This window comes from Naegleria gruberi, assembly GCF_000004985.1.
Source record: "Naegleria gruberi genomic scaffold NAEGRscaffold_61, whole genome shotgun sequence".
Lineage (NCBI taxonomy): Eukaryota > Heterolobosea > Eutetramitea > Acrasida > Naegleriidae > Naegleria > Naegleria gruberi.
Genome location: NW_003163266.1, coordinates 125,672 through 140,039, shown reverse-complemented (window position 1 = coordinate 140,039; position 14,368 = coordinate 125,672). Strand labels below are relative to the sequence as shown.

Here is a 14,368-nt window from a genome sequence, read left to right as displayed (position 1 = left end):
ATGATTATTTCACAAGCTAAATAGTTGAGGTTTTTATTGAAAGGTTTACCAATCTAAAACAGTTCCATCATATTGTAAGAATGCTCCATTTTGAGTTTTTGGATCAAAAGTATCAATTAATTTAACAATACCTGAGGCACTTTCATCTGGTTGAACAGGTGCATTCTCTCCTCCCATATCTGAAATGATACACATTCAATTATTATTATTATTATTAAGCAATGTATTAAGAACACTTACCTGTAATTACCCATCCAGGATGGACAGAAATGGAACATACATTTGGCAATTCAATACTAACCATCTTTGTAAACATATTGAGAGCAGCCTTAGAGCAACAATAACTCACTCCACGTTTGGCTTGAGTAGTTCCCTGAATAGATCCCATAATACTTGAAATATTTACAATTAATGCATTCTTTTCCAATAATTTAGCATTATACAAATGTTGAGTAATTAACATTGGAGCAACACAGTTGACTTCAAAAGTACCCAACATGGAAGATTTAGTAGAATTCAGTAAAGTTTCCTTTTGCATTGTAGAATAAATTCCAGCATTATTAATTAATACATTAAATGTACGATTATTATTCCTCAATTTTTCAACCAATGTTTTAATACTTTCTTCATCATTGACAGTCAAGGCTTCAATAATCAACTTTTCGGAATATTCTTCTTTTAATTGTTGTAATGATTTGGCATTGGATGGATCTCTACAGGTGGCGTAAACTGTTTTTCCTCCGAGGAGAAGATGTTTTGTTAAATGTAAGCCAATTCCTCTGGAGGCTCCTGTGAGAAGGACAGTGTATTGTGCTGTGGCCATTTTTTTTAATTGTTTTTCGGAATTGATTGTAATTTTAAAATTGATTGTATGAGTTTACAATAATTATCAAAGAAGAATTAATTAGTTTTTGAGGAATGCAACCTCTATCCTTTTAAAATCTTCAGAATTATTTGCAAGTGCTTTACTGTTTGATAACAATCAGACCTATTTCTTTAAACTTATCGAACACTTTAGATACAAATATTAAAACAACCGATATTTTAATGAAATAGTTACATTTTGAAGAAGTAGTGCAATGGCTAGGATACCTAGCTTTCCCAATAGGTGTTTTAGTTTGATCACCCTAATGAAGCATTGTATTGACAGAATCAAATAAATAATCAAATTATTCGAAATTACTATAATACCTTAGTTAAAAAATGTACAAGGTCGTAAATCATGGAAGAACAAGTCCTTGAGATTATGATAATAGTTTTGGAAAGATGAGTTGATATTATTTGAATAGTAAATTGAAGTTTGGTTAGGGAAATCAGTTTTCTATCCAAATTTGGAACCTTACATCCAACTTTTTTGAGCTTGTTCCAAATGAAAAACTATTCGAAATGGTTTAAATTAGCACCATGTATTGAACTATTCCATCCAACAAAAACAAAAAATGAAAGCAAATCTAATCTTTTCAATTGCACTTCTACTTTTACTTGCAGTCCTCTCAGTTCAAGCAAGTGACAGCTATCAAGCCAAACCTCCAGTCGTCGTTGTTGACAAGTATCACAAGCCAAGAATTTGTAAGAGAAAATGCTTAAAGCACAAGTGGATTAAGAAGTGTTTAAAACACAAGCTCGTTGGTCAAAAGAAGGTCTGTGATCAATATGCCATTGTCGGTGCTGGTAAATGTCTCAAACATAAGAAATATTCCAAATGTGACAAGTATAGCAAGCCAACAAAGAAGTGCGTCTTGCATGCATACAAGATTGTTGGTTGTGCCAAGAAGAAGTATTGGAAAGTTTGTGATTCTTATGGAACTAAGAAGATTTGCATCAAGAAGGGTTACAAGAAATACTGTGCCAAACATAAGATTATTAACAAGTGTTTCAAGAAGGGTGTTAAGAAGGTCTGTAAGAAATTCAAGAAGGTTCCAATCAAAAAATGTGAAAAGAAGAAGGTTTGCGACAAGTACACTGTTGATTCCTACAATAAGAAGGTTTCCAAATGTAGATATGTTAAAAAGTGTAAGATTGTTTCATGGGCAAAGAAATGTGCCAAGTATAAGAAGGTTAAATATTGTAAGGAAAGAAAATCAGTTAAGAAATGTTGTCTCATTAAGAAGAAATTCTTCTGTGCCAAACATAAGATTATCAAGTTCTGTAAGCACAAGAAGACTCTTTCTAAATGTGTCAAATATCAAAAGAAGAAGTATTGTGCCAAGACAATTGTCATTCCTCCAAGATGTATCAAGAAGAAGTATTATAAGAAGTGCTTGAAACGTTCAAAGGGAAAGAAGATTTGTAAGAAATTTAAATTAGTTGGTGGAAAGAAGAAGTGTTGTAAGTCAATTAAGAAGAAGATTTGTATCAAGAGAAAGACATGTAAGAAGTCATCAAAGCCAATCATCAAACCATCTTTGTAAATACTTATTTTCAAATGTTTATAATACCTTAATAAAGCAAACTCTTATTGCAAAACAATTTCAACAAAGGATGCAAGTCGGTATTAAAAGGCAAAACATCCTCCCATGCCGGGAATTGAACCCGGACCTCCTGGGTGAAAGCCAGGTATCCTAGCCATTGGACTACACGGGATCTCACTACTGATTTTAATATTTCCCTAATATTATAATAACGGATGTCTTGCCTTATTGTCAACAATATCTTAGAGATCAATTTATGAATTTTTTTACCCAAAATACTTTTTATCTAGGTGATCAATTTCAAAATCAATAAATGAACTAACTCATCCTCTCTTTCTCCAATCACTCTCTCTTACTGACTCGAAAGACGACGTACCTCACAGTTCATACAGTCAAAGACTGTAGCGGGACAGTCGCCATATTCCTGGCAGGCTTCCCGTCTAATAATTAAGTGAAATAACAAACCATGTACATCTAATCTTTTTGCTTCATTTCGTGTGGATACTCTAATTGAATGTATTCCTATGTAATTACGTGTAAAAATTAATATTTACATTTGTATGTTATTGCTTTCATGTAGTTGTCTGTTGTTTGGCCAATAAATTATTCTTTTTTAGTACCTAAATATTTGGATTTCCAATAGGAAAATGAGCTCATTGTTGCTTGAATGAGAGTATCAAATTCATTGTATAATATAATTCCTAGAGCAGCAAAACTACCAAAACCAACAACGTTATGAGCAATCTCTAATGGTGGTAAATGCAAACATTTCATCATTGACCAAGGATCTCCTCCACATTCGAAACCACAAGCTATCCATTTTGCTAAATAGGAATAGTAAGTCAATTTCTTTAAATCTCCTTCTTCCACAAAAAATTCAGTTCCAGTAAAATATAACGATGCAGAAAATCCAAGTAAGCAATCTATAGCAATAAGAATCCATGGCATTATCTGATTTGAATCTTTGGTAAAATATAAATCTCTGGTAAATCTAAACGATGGAATCCGTGTAAAATACTGTAAGCCTCCTAGATAAAGTCCGATTCCACAAAATAAGGCAATACTTGTAAGATTCATTGTAATGCTTTGTTCAATCATAGATGGTTGATAAATAAGTTGCCTATTGAACGGATTAACTCGGCAATGTAATGTACATGGCACATCTCTTACTTTGTTAATTTGCCTATCATCAATACCATAATCAAATGTGCTATTCAAATCAATAATTAAAGTCCTATTTGGAATTATAAATTCTTGTTGAGATACCATTATAATTGTATGTGAGCTCATATCATCTAAATAATTTTGACCAAGCACAGAATCAACAATTTCCAAAAATATTCTAAAATCTGAAAAGTGTTTCCAATAATTAGACCTCCTTTGAGAAGCAAGGGATAACAATCTTCCTTCAAATGAAAGATTAAGAGCCTCTCTTTGCTCAAAATTACAATTAAAGGAATGTAAGTCATTAATGAATGGTTTTCCTTCATTAAAAACTCCTATTAAAACTACATAATCATTTTCATTCACCAATTTCGAATATAATGTCCGATAGAGTGATATTTCCTTAAATCTCCTCAATATATCATTAAATTGTTCTACAATAGGATTAGTATCTTTTTGATTTGAATCAAATCCCTGTAACGCTGATCTAGTCACTCTAATCATAAAGTGACCATCCTCATATGGTTTGAAAGTCATTTCAATATACTTGAATCTCAAAGACATTCTCAATTTAATTTTAGCTCTTTCATATCTATCAGTAATTGCTCCATCCAAATTTTCAACAATCCTCAATTCTCTCTCGTTCAATAATCTTCCTAAATGCAAATACTTTCCCAGACATTCATCATAACCCTCCAAATTTGATCCAATCAACCTAATGTATCGATCATCATATTTTGTATTATCCTCACCACCATTTTCTTCTTGATGAATATTAATACATTGATAAGTGGCTCTACACACCGATCGAACATTAAAAACAATATCGGAAGCACTCAGAAATTTGCAAATATCAAAGACACTATCCGATGATAATACAGAGAAAATATGCTGCGGCATTGCTGAAGAGGTAACAGAAAATTGGTTGCCAATTATTTTTTTGTCAAATGATGAACTTTATTTTCCTTTTCATAAATTGTAAACTTTTTTAAATTGTTACAAAGAAATTGAAAAGTTCTAAGAATTTCAAAGAAAGTAGTACATTAAAAATTGCTGGGTGAAATATCAATCAAAAAAAAAATGTCAAAACCAATATTCCCAACGCGAACGAAACGAAGCCCTCTTCCACTACACACACGTTCTATCATCTTTCCTCCGCACACACTATTGAAAAATTCTGTCTTGGCTATGCATGCCAATCAACAGACATTCTCAATTTTGAGTGTCAATTCATATCTTCTCTCAATTTCCCAAGTTAAAAATACGAATATGATTTACATGAAAGAATTCAAGCTTACAAATCCAGTTGTTTCCATCTCAAGTGCTGCTTTCATTGATGAAGATTCATTGGTCATATTCAACAAGGGTAAGGGGAGATTTGAGAGATGGAATTTGAGCAGAGATATCAAAGTGCAAGTGGCGTGGAATTTTCCAATACCTTCAGAGAAACAAAATTCGATGAAATGGTGTATCGATCATCATGATAATCAAATGTTTTTATATGTGGACAAGGGTATTACTGTACTATCTTTGAGTGATGGTAAGGAAATAGGAAAAATCTTAAATCCACCTCAAAAAATTTCGCACATGCAAATGAATAAGATGAATTCCAATCAAATTATTTCAATTTCTTCCAAAGCAGAGATTTGTTACATTGACAAGAAGACCTTTGAAACAAGTTCTACAATCAATGTTGAACAAATGATGCTCAACAAGTTAAAGAGAACAACTATTCATCAAGTGAAATCAGTAGCTCAGGATGAATGCGGTTATATCTATCTTGCTGTAGATTGGTATTATCCTATGATACAAGCACATTCAGGGATGTATGATAGCGTATTCTATTTAGTTACTTTAAAAGATAATATGATTATATTGGAGGATAAATTAATTGAGTTCAAGACAGCGTTCATTGGATTTGATAATAGGTCAAAATTATTGTTAAGAGCTAATGGCGATATGCTCCATTTTATTAGATTGAAAGAATTTACTCTTTTTGAATCCTGTTGTGAAATCTTTTCAGATATCACCTGTGTTTTTGAATAAAACATGAATCATCCCACAAAGAAATCAACAAAAAAGCTGCAACCGCCCCACGTGGGGCTCGAACCCACGACCGTTGGATTAAAAGTCCAACGCTCTACCGACTGAGCTAGCGGGGCTGCTCATAAACAATTATTTGTCTATTACAATATAGATTGATTTGTTGCTTCCTTTTTATAACTTGGTTGAGATTGTCAACAACCTGGCCTTAAACTTGTGTTGGGAATGAGTGAACTTTGTCCTTTTACCTTACTTGTGTGGTAACATTTCTTACAGATATTAAAACTGCGTGGCAAGATTTTCAAAAATAATCAAACAAGAAAAAAATCTCAAAAATCTCAAAATGGTCGTTGGAGGGTATTGTATCAATTTGTTTTAATAATTTGATCGTATTAACAATTCATTCAGAATTGGTCAAGAAAAGACTGCTGATAATGAAGTTCAACAAGTTATTGATTCAGTCAAGACTGAAGTCGAACAAAAGCTTGGAAAGACATTGTCTAAATATGAAGCTTTAAAGTATTCTACTCAAGTTGTTGCCGGAACTAATTACTTGTAAGTAAAACACAACATACAGTTTAATCTCACATATTCCGATCTAAATAGTGTTAAAGTTGATACTGGTGATGATGTTATTCATGTTAGAGTTTATGCTCACTTCTCTGGTACTAAGACTTTGCACGGAGTCAAGTCTGGTGAAACTCAAACTTCCCCAATTCAATACTTTTAATTGTAAAATAAATCCACATTAATTTATTATAAAACTTGATATTATTAATATTATTAATTAAATAAATATTATTATAATTATGAATTAATAATAATGATGGAAGGAAATTTATATTTTTAGCTTAAAAAATGTACAGAAGAGTCATCAGTAAAATTTCACCACCAGCTACATTCAAGCAAGTTGTAGCTACTACAAAGAGCACTATTGCTTTTTCATCAAGTTTGAGAGGATTCCATATTTCATCAATTTGTAATAACGAAAAGAAACCACAATTATTTAAACAATTTACCGAGTTGGAAAAGGTTTTGGATGAAGATAAAAGAATGTTGGAGTTGCTTTCTTTCGGAACATCTGTAGAGCCATCAGATTTGGCTAGACATCCTGGATATTCATATGATGTGAAATTGTACAAGATGGGATGGGATGCTGATTTTAATGAAAAGGAATTTATTGAAGGAGCCAAGGAAGCCTTTAAAACTATTAGAGAATTACTCGTTGAAGATCCAACTCAACTCGAACCAATGTTTACTCAATCTGCTTATGAAGGATTCAAGGAATGGTACAAATTTATTACCGAAGAAAAACATTGTAAAATAGTTGGCAGTCTTGAAAACCTTGGTGAAACTGAAATTTTGAATATTAGAGTTGATGCTGATGGTGAAACTATTATCAATGTTAGAGTAAGTTCAATATTTAACACTTGTCATTATTAAATCAATTAGTACAAATTCAAGGAAGTTCTCTACTTGGAAGATGAAGATGGAAATATTGTTAGTGGAAAGAGATCACCTCTTCACAAGATTGGTATAGTTTCATTCTTTAGACAAAATACTGAATCTGATTGGCAAGTGAAAGCTGTCGTCAACCCATACATTCTCAGTCATGAAGCTTAAACTCTTTAGTGAAATTCACACAGACAAGAAATCACTTTTTAAAACCACCAACAAACAACTTTCTTGTCAATAATAATTAACAATTGTACTACTCACACATAACCTTTAGATGGGAAATTTCAAAAACTAAGGCCACTCACTACGAGACAAGATAAATTTCCGAACCAAAATCAATACATTAATAATTGGGTGGAGGAATAAATAATAATTTCTAAAACAACACCTTCTCTCAATTGTCATCTCAGAAACAATGTTCCGTTTTACAGTGACCAAATAACATTAAGGGGTGAACAAAATTATCATCATTAAAAAAAATGGTTGGAAAGAAAAAGAAGGTGAAGAAGGAAGTGGTTGAGGAAGAACCATGTCCTTTAGTAGGTTGGTTATCATCACAATTTTAAACAGATTGGAGAATATATTTATTGATAAACTTTAGTTTTTACAACTTATATTGGAGCTGTTCCACAATCACTTGCTCATTGCAAATGGTTAGAACAAACTTTTAAAACCCTTAATGTAAGATATAACAAAGTGGATTTGGGAAAACACACTGAAAAGGCACAATTTGTTAGACAAACAAGTGGAAAGAGAACACTTCCACAGGTGTTTATTAATGATATTTATATTGGTGTAGGTTGAACAATATCGGATTTTCTCTAAGCAACTCGTCATGTTGATATTAATTTATAGGGATATGAGGAATTTGTTGATTGGAATGAAGAAGGAAATGTATATTATGTGCTTAAGGAAATGGGATATACAGATAATGTTCCAAGGGTTAGTAATCATTCACAATTTAACATTGAATAATACTTTCTAAATTTCAATAGGCTTTTGATAAATCAAAGGAACAAATAGAAGAGGAACAAAAAGAATACATTGAAAAGAATAAGGAAGAATTCGAGAAGGCTAGAGAACAAACTCTGAAAAGAGAAAAGGATTTGGAACACTTACAAGGAGTGAGACGAAAGTACCTCTTCCAAAGAAAACAACGTTACTATGAAAGTTTGAAAGAGGAGGAAGAAAAGAAAGCTCAATTGGAAAGGGAGAAGAAACAAGCTGAATTAAATTCAGGAGGTGTAAGTTTGAAGGATAGAATGAAATCTTTGGGAATCTCTCAACCAGCTCAGCAACAACCTCCAAAAAAGACACCTGTTGGAAGAATTTCAAGTAGACTGGATGATGCTGGAAGAAGAGTTTCAGTTTTGGCACCAGTTCAACTTGGAAAAGCTCCACCTCAACAACCTAAAGAAACTCTGCCAACAATATTAGAAACTCCACAAGTTGAGGACGTTTTAGAGCTTGACGAATTGCCAATTCCTCCACAGGAAGAAGAAATACCAATCCCACCAGAAGAAGAAATCATTCATGAAGAACATCCAATTATTGAAGAGAAATACCAATCCCACCAGAAGAGGAGGAAATTACACCAGTTGCATTGGATGATGAAGATATACCAATACCACCAGAAGACGATGAAGAATTGGGTGATATAGCAATACCTCCAGAGGATGAAGAAGAAATACCAATACCTCCTGAAGAAGAGGATGAAGATATTCCAATACCACCTGAAGATGAGGAAGAATTAGATGAACCTCCAATGCCTATTGAAGATGAACCAATAGACGAACCTCCAATACCTTTTGATGAATAACTCTATTCCAGTGTTAATAAACTCAATTGAATTCACATTCATTGTTAATCTCCAAAAACGTCCGAAGGCTTCATTCACATTATAATTGTCATTAATCCAAAAAAATCAAATTAAAATTAATTTTTAAATTATAATTTAATTGTTGTTTGATGATGAATATATTTACAAATCTAGGGTTTTTAAAAGTTAGATCGTTTGATGATTAACAGATCAAGTACAGCTAATGTACTTAATATCCGAAACCGTAGAGTGTTCTTCCTTGTCTCTTCAAGGCATAAACAACATCCATTGAAGTAACAGTCTTTCTTCTAGCGTGTTCAGTGTAGGTAACAGCATCTCTGATAACATTTTCCAAGAAATTCTTCAAGACAGTACGAGTTTCATCGTAGATTTGTCCAGAAATACGCTTAACACCACCTCTTCTTGCCAATCTTCTAATAGCTGGCTTGGTAATACCGGCAATGTTATCTCTGAGAACCTTCTTGTGTCTCTTAGCACCACCCTTACCTAAACCTTTACCACCTTTACCTCTTCCAGTCATTTTGTATTCTTAGTTTTGTTGTTTGATTAGTTGTTGTTTTTTTTGATTTGAAAATATTTCCAGTCTTTAAATAAGTTATCGACAAGTCCACCGCCTTTTGGAAAAAGTAACGGAAGACCAAAATAATTACGTTATAAAATTTGGATCCACTCTGTGAAAAAAAATTATTGGATGAAAAAGTTTACAAAAAATAAAAAGGTTAATGATGAATAGTCTAGACTGGCGAGCTGATCTGTTTGATGTACATACATCAAACAACATTATACTGTTTGGTTTTGCAGTCATGTTGGACTTTTTCACTTGATTTCAAGATTGACAACAATAAGATTAATGAACAAGGTTAGATTTATTATTATAATTAACACATTCACAAGAACATCAATGGTTAGGTTCTCAACTCGATTGAATGTTAATGATGATGGTAAGAGACGAACACTGCTGTTTGATTATTTGAAATAATCATGATGGATGCTTTTATTCTCTAGTAGAGCTGGTATCTCCTTCCAATAGATTGTTTATAGGATTGAAGAGCTTTTAACATGATACATTAAAGTCGGATGGCAGGTAGTATTCTAATCATTATTGCTCCGAAGTTGTGATGATAAAGAATGACATGGCAATGTGTTAGTAGAAATGTTTTCAATTTTTTATTAAATAAAAATATGTTTTATCGATAATATTTTAAAAAATTTAGAAGCTTTATGATGGCATAACAACATGATTATCTAAAGGTCGAAGAAGAGAATTACCATTATCGGCAAGAATACATATGGTATGTATGATGCACTGAGCTTGGAAGTACAATGATTAGTGAATCAGCATATCATTCTCAAAGTATTTGTCCAACACATAGCCTTGTTTCTTCTCATCATCAACGTTTAAGAAGATATAAATTGAAAGGAATAATAACAATAATAATACAATTTAATATTTACAAAAAGATTGCTTCATCCAAATTTCTTCTTAGATGGCAGTGTTTCTTCCCGGACTGATTGGAGACTTCAAGTCTACAACTACTTCTCCTGATGATGGTGTTGTTGTAGCTGTTGTTGTTGATTTTACTTCTCTGGTGAAGGCTTGTCTCCTCATGATTACATCCAAGTAGGTGATTGGAGTGTCTTCCTTTCTCTGTGTGGTAATACACGAAGAGGAGGATGAAACATGATGCTGATGAATTGTCTTTCAAGAGACAGGAAATGTAGTGATTGGCATGTTGGAAACGAGGAGATTTGAAACACCAACCAACGTATCCTCTTGCTATTGATTTCATTGATTCTAAATCATGGTATTGTTCACATTCTGTCTGTTCCAAACTCTTCATTTCTTTCAATACTTCGATACAGTTAGTCAAGGCATATTCCATGTTAACTGTTTGATTGTTAAGGAGAAGAACATAGTTATTCGAGATGGATGAATGTAAATCTTTTGGGAGTGAACAAATGTCATTAATCATCGAAGATAAATGACAACACAATTGGAAATATCTAGATAAGCCAAGATTAAGGGATGGCATGTTGGTGACTAACTTCAATTTGAGAAGCATATCTGTCAATGAATCATATTCTCGCAATTGAATGTATTGTTCCAGTGTTGGATGTTGGTCATTTGCCCACATTGAGGCAATTTGATAGGAATGTTCATAGAATTCAACCATTCCCTGAATCAAATAATTGGATTGCTCACAATTGAATACACTCTTGATTTGGCTAATAATGAAACGAGCAAGTTCAATAGATGGATTAGATTGTTGGTTTGTACATTTTTCATTATTATTCAAACAATTAATATGTGTTTGTAATTCAGCTCTTAAAAAACCATCAATATCCTTTTCAGAATCACAGGCATCATCAACCACAGACAAGTAGGACATGATCAATGAATATAGATTGAGGGTTGTGGAATCAAGTTCAGGGAAACACAGACATGTCCAGAAGCAAACATCCTTGATTCCTTTAGTATGATAGTCATTGTTTGGGAATTTACATTGTTGGAAGACAGTGGAAACATATTGAATGGCAGTTTTGAGTTGAGCGTTTGGAAAGAGTTGATTAATTTTCAGTTCATTCAAAATCATGTTAGTCAGTTCATCGACTCTATTAGATTTAGTTTCATTGATTTGAGGAAGATTTTCAAGACCATTGATTTTCAATGAATATTGTTCAGCAGTGTAATTAGTTGTTGTAGACATTTTAGCAGTATTGATATGTTTGTTTTTTAATTGTTGATTATTGGATTCTCAACATAGCATCCAATTTATACTGCCAAAAAGATTTGTAGATAGGCTAAACACAATCCCATTTTAATTATTGTGCACAATACTACAAACCTTTTAAGGGAGGAAAATCTAATAATCAACGTGACATGTGGATATGAAAATTGAGAATAGAGAAATTAGATGCTTTGGATAATTGCAGAACTGTTTGGATGAGATAGTGACAAATTGTTTCATGCATGAATAATTCTTTACTCTTATTTATTCAATGATTTGGAAAATTAAGCACCATTTATGATTATAATTTCCAAAGAAATTTCAAAATGCTCTAAATTGGCTCAATATCATACTATTCTGTGAGTTCTATCTACTTGCACGTCAAAGATTGTGTAATTATCATATCAGTTTTGAAAATGACCGCTCAATATTTTAATATGTTGTTTCAGATAACAAATATCTTTTTTCAGAAGGAAAAACCAAATTTGCAGAAACTGTTTGGAATAGACGGCTATTTTGAGATTCTTTTAGAAAAAAGAAGGATGAACTTCTGAACTGGGTTTGAATTTATTGACTTTGGATTTAATATTCTAATTTCAAAATGAAAATCATACAACGGCACTTCTACTTTCGTTAATTTACGGCTAGGATGATGCAGTTTTATTTCAAACTCAAATACAAAATGTTGATGTATTTCAATAATAAAATTGTATTCGTGGGAATTGAATTTTACATCTAGCAAAACACATCTTCGTACTCTTGATCTTCAAAATTAGCCCTAAGCAGTTGATGATTATCGCTTTCTTCCATAGCATCAATATCGTAAAATAGCATTAAAGCAAGCAAATCATTTTTTCTAAATTTGACATTATCAAAAGTAATGGTTTCGTCGTTGAAGATTATGGAGCAAATTGTGAAAATTTGATGATGTTTGTCATCATTAACAGAAGTAAGGTTTCTGTAAGCATCAAGTAGAATGACAGGATCTATTTGTTTTGTTTCTGGATTAATGACTTTTGTGTTGATTAGCTCATTATAAATTTTTGAAAAATCAATTTCATATTTGGCCTTCTTTGGTAGGAAATACGATGTCAAATCAAAGGAAGAAACAGCTTTCAAATTTGAAAGAAATTTAGAGAGTTTGTACCGTTCTGGTCCATCCTCAAAGAGAATATATATTGGAAAGTCATCATTGTCAGTTTCTGTTATTTTTACAGCATATGCGAATTGGATAGCCTCTCCCAATCTATCTGTATTAAAGTCTCCTCCAATAATTATTCCATCAGGATTTTCTTTCAACCAATTACTAGCCTCAGGAGGAATCTCATTTGACCTATCTTTTGTGTTTGAATATTTAAATGGAAAAGGTACCAAATAATCTTCCTCTTCTTCCTCTTCATCATCCTCATCTTTTACTTGACTTTTTGAGGATTCCTCTTCATCATCTTCCATTTCATGGTTTTCATCTCCCTCTGTGTTCTCTGTTTCACTTGGGGTACTAACATTAAATCTGAACATTACATTTTTAGGGAATTGTATGTTCATGAAATATGCAAGTGCATCTGACAGTATGTATTCATTATTGTATCTGTATTTCACAATTTGTTTCGGCAAGACACCACCCAACTTTTCAATTAATTGGCAATTATTACTACTCAACGGTATATCAATATGGTTGGTTTCAACTTTGCATAATTGTAAAATTTCAACCAATGATTCATCTCCTCCAATTCTGTAAAGCTCATTATTCGAAGGATTGTACGAATAACGAAGAACATCTCGGGAGTTTTCATGGACAGTGTTGATCTTGGAGACTAACTTCTTTGAGTTTCTATCAAACAAATAAACTAAAGATTGTTGTGAAAGCAAATAATAAGGAGCTGAGAGATCCATAATAATACCGGAAAATCCCTTATTATTCAACTTATATTCTTCCTCATCAAATTCAATAAGAACCTCACAATTCACATAATTCTCTCCATATAATCTCAATAAATGACATTTTCCCATATAATTTCCATTATATTCTTGATAGGTATACAAAGAAAGGGAAGTAAATGCGTAAAGACTTTCAGTCTTTTCATCATAGTATAAACTTTGAACTGATTTAGTATTTTCATTTGCAATTTCATACTTTAAAGAGCCACTGATTGCATCCAACACCAAAATCTTATGGGCTTTCCAATTGGCAACAAATATTTCACTAGTTGCCTTTCTATAAATCAATTCACACTTGGACGAGTTATCTTTACATACTTCCCAATCAATCTTTTCCTCACCCAACAAACCCAATCTAATAATGGCCCATTGTTTTCTACTATTAGTAACAAAAACAATAAATTCACCTTCATCCCCTACGACCATTCGAGTTGGAATATAATCAAATGTAGAGATCGTCCTCTTCAATTCTCTACTCTCTACATCATAGACTCGAATTTTACAATCAGTACATGCAACAAATAATTCCTTCTTCTTTTGACATGTAGCAACACAAGTAGCACGGATACTACTACAATCAATTCTAATACATTCCAATTGGTGAATTATCTTTAAATCAATTAGAGAGGATTCTATCTTTTCACCTCCTAATTGTTTCTTGAGATGTTGGAATGTTGTCTCTTCCGATGAGAAGGCACGATCTGAGAGGTGAACCAGAACTTGATGATCACTGGAAAGTTTTATCTTTTTGGTGGGTTGTTCAAATGATGACATTTTTTTTCAAG

The 14,368-nt window shown here is 32.5% G+C and overlaps 8 protein-coding genes and 2 non-coding genes across 10 annotated transcripts; 3 read left to right on the top strand and 7 right to left on the bottom strand.

Moving 5' to 3' along the window:
* Nucleotides 1-45: 45 nt before the first annotated feature.
* On the bottom strand, nt 46-823 carry NAEGRDRAFT_73503 (uncharacterized protein; the record flags this gene model as incomplete). Its single annotated transcript, XM_002671379.1, has 2 exons — nt 46-179; nt 241-823. 2 exons carry the CDS (start codon nt 821-823, stop codon nt 46-48), a joined length of 717 nt encoding a protein of 238 aa, XP_002671425.1.
* Nucleotides 824-1,438: 615 nt separating this feature from the next.
* NAEGRDRAFT_81513 (uncharacterized protein) lies at nt 1,439-2,459 on the top strand. Its single transcript, XM_002671451.1, has one exon. It carries the CDS (start codon nt 1,440-1,442, stop codon nt 2,409-2,411), a length of 972 nt encoding a protein of 323 aa, XP_002671497.1. The 5' UTR covers nt 1,439; the 3' UTR covers nt 2,412-2,459.
* Nucleotides 2,460-2,511: 52 nt separating this feature from the next.
* On the bottom strand, nt 2,512-2,583 carry NAEGRDRAFT_t646. The gene has a single exon. It is a non-coding gene; the product is annotated as a tRNA-Glu (tRNA).
* Nucleotides 2,584-3,014: 431 nt separating this feature from the next.
* NAEGRDRAFT_73501 (uncharacterized protein) lies at nt 3,015-4,475 on the bottom strand (the record flags this gene model as incomplete). Its single annotated transcript, XM_002671378.1, has 1 exon — nt 3,015-4,475. One exon carries the CDS (start codon nt 4,473-4,475, stop codon nt 3,015-3,017), a length of 1,461 nt encoding a protein of 486 aa, XP_002671424.1.
* Nucleotides 4,476-4,655: 180 nt separating this feature from the next.
* On the top strand, nt 4,656-5,621 carry NAEGRDRAFT_73500 (uncharacterized protein; the record flags this gene model as incomplete). Its single annotated transcript, XM_002671450.1, has 1 exon — nt 4,656-5,621. The coding sequence occupies one exon, from the start codon at nt 4,656-4,658 to the stop codon at nt 5,619-5,621; it is 966 nt and encodes a 321-aa protein (XP_002671496.1).
* Nucleotides 5,622-5,664: 43 nt separating this feature from the next.
* Nucleotides 5,665-5,737, bottom strand: NAEGRDRAFT_t645. The gene has a single exon. It is a non-coding gene; the product is annotated as a tRNA-Lys (tRNA).
* A 739-nt stretch (nt 5,738-6,476) lies between these two features.
* On the top strand, nt 6,477-8,737 carry NAEGRDRAFT_52879 (uncharacterized protein; the record flags this gene model as incomplete). Its single annotated transcript, XM_002671449.1, has 2 exons — nt 6,477-7,028; nt 8,072-8,737. The coding sequence occupies 2 exons, from the start codon at nt 6,477-6,479 to the stop codon at nt 8,735-8,737; spliced, it is 1,218 nt and encodes a 405-aa protein (XP_002671495.1).
* A 278-nt stretch (nt 8,738-9,015) lies between these two features.
* On the bottom strand, nt 9,016-9,456 carry NAEGRDRAFT_83287 (histone H4). Its single transcript, XM_002671377.1, has one exon. The coding sequence runs from the start codon at nt 9,434-9,436 to the stop codon at nt 9,125-9,127; it is 312 nt and encodes a 103-aa protein (XP_002671423.1). The 5' UTR covers nt 9,437-9,456; the 3' UTR covers nt 9,016-9,124.
* A 911-nt stretch (nt 9,457-10,367) lies between these two features.
* NAEGRDRAFT_52878 (uncharacterized protein) lies at nt 10,368-11,624 on the bottom strand (the record flags this gene model as incomplete). The annotated part of the gene is made up of 1 exon (XM_002671376.1): nt 10,368-11,624. The coding sequence occupies one exon, from the start codon at nt 11,622-11,624 to the stop codon at nt 10,368-10,370; it is 1,257 nt and encodes a 418-aa protein (XP_002671422.1).
* Nucleotides 11,625-12,338: 714 nt separating this feature from the next.
* NAEGRDRAFT_59434 (uncharacterized protein) lies at nt 12,339-14,357 on the bottom strand (the record flags this gene model as incomplete). Its single annotated transcript, XM_002671375.1, has 1 exon — nt 12,339-14,357. The coding sequence occupies one exon, from the start codon at nt 14,355-14,357 to the stop codon at nt 12,381-12,383; it is 1,977 nt and encodes a 658-aa protein (XP_002671421.1). The 3' UTR covers nt 12,339-12,380.
* Between the last annotated feature and the right edge of the window lie 11 nt (nt 14,358-14,368).

Coding starts and splice junctions, on each gene's coding strand:
- NAEGRDRAFT_81513 (XM_002671451.1), top strand. CDS start 1,440: ATGAAAGCAAATCTAATCTTTTCAATTGCACTTCTACTTTTACTTGCA.
- NAEGRDRAFT_83287 (XM_002671377.1), bottom strand. CDS start 9,436: ATGACTGGAAGAGGTAAAGGTGGTAAAGGTTTAGGTAAGGGTGGTGCT.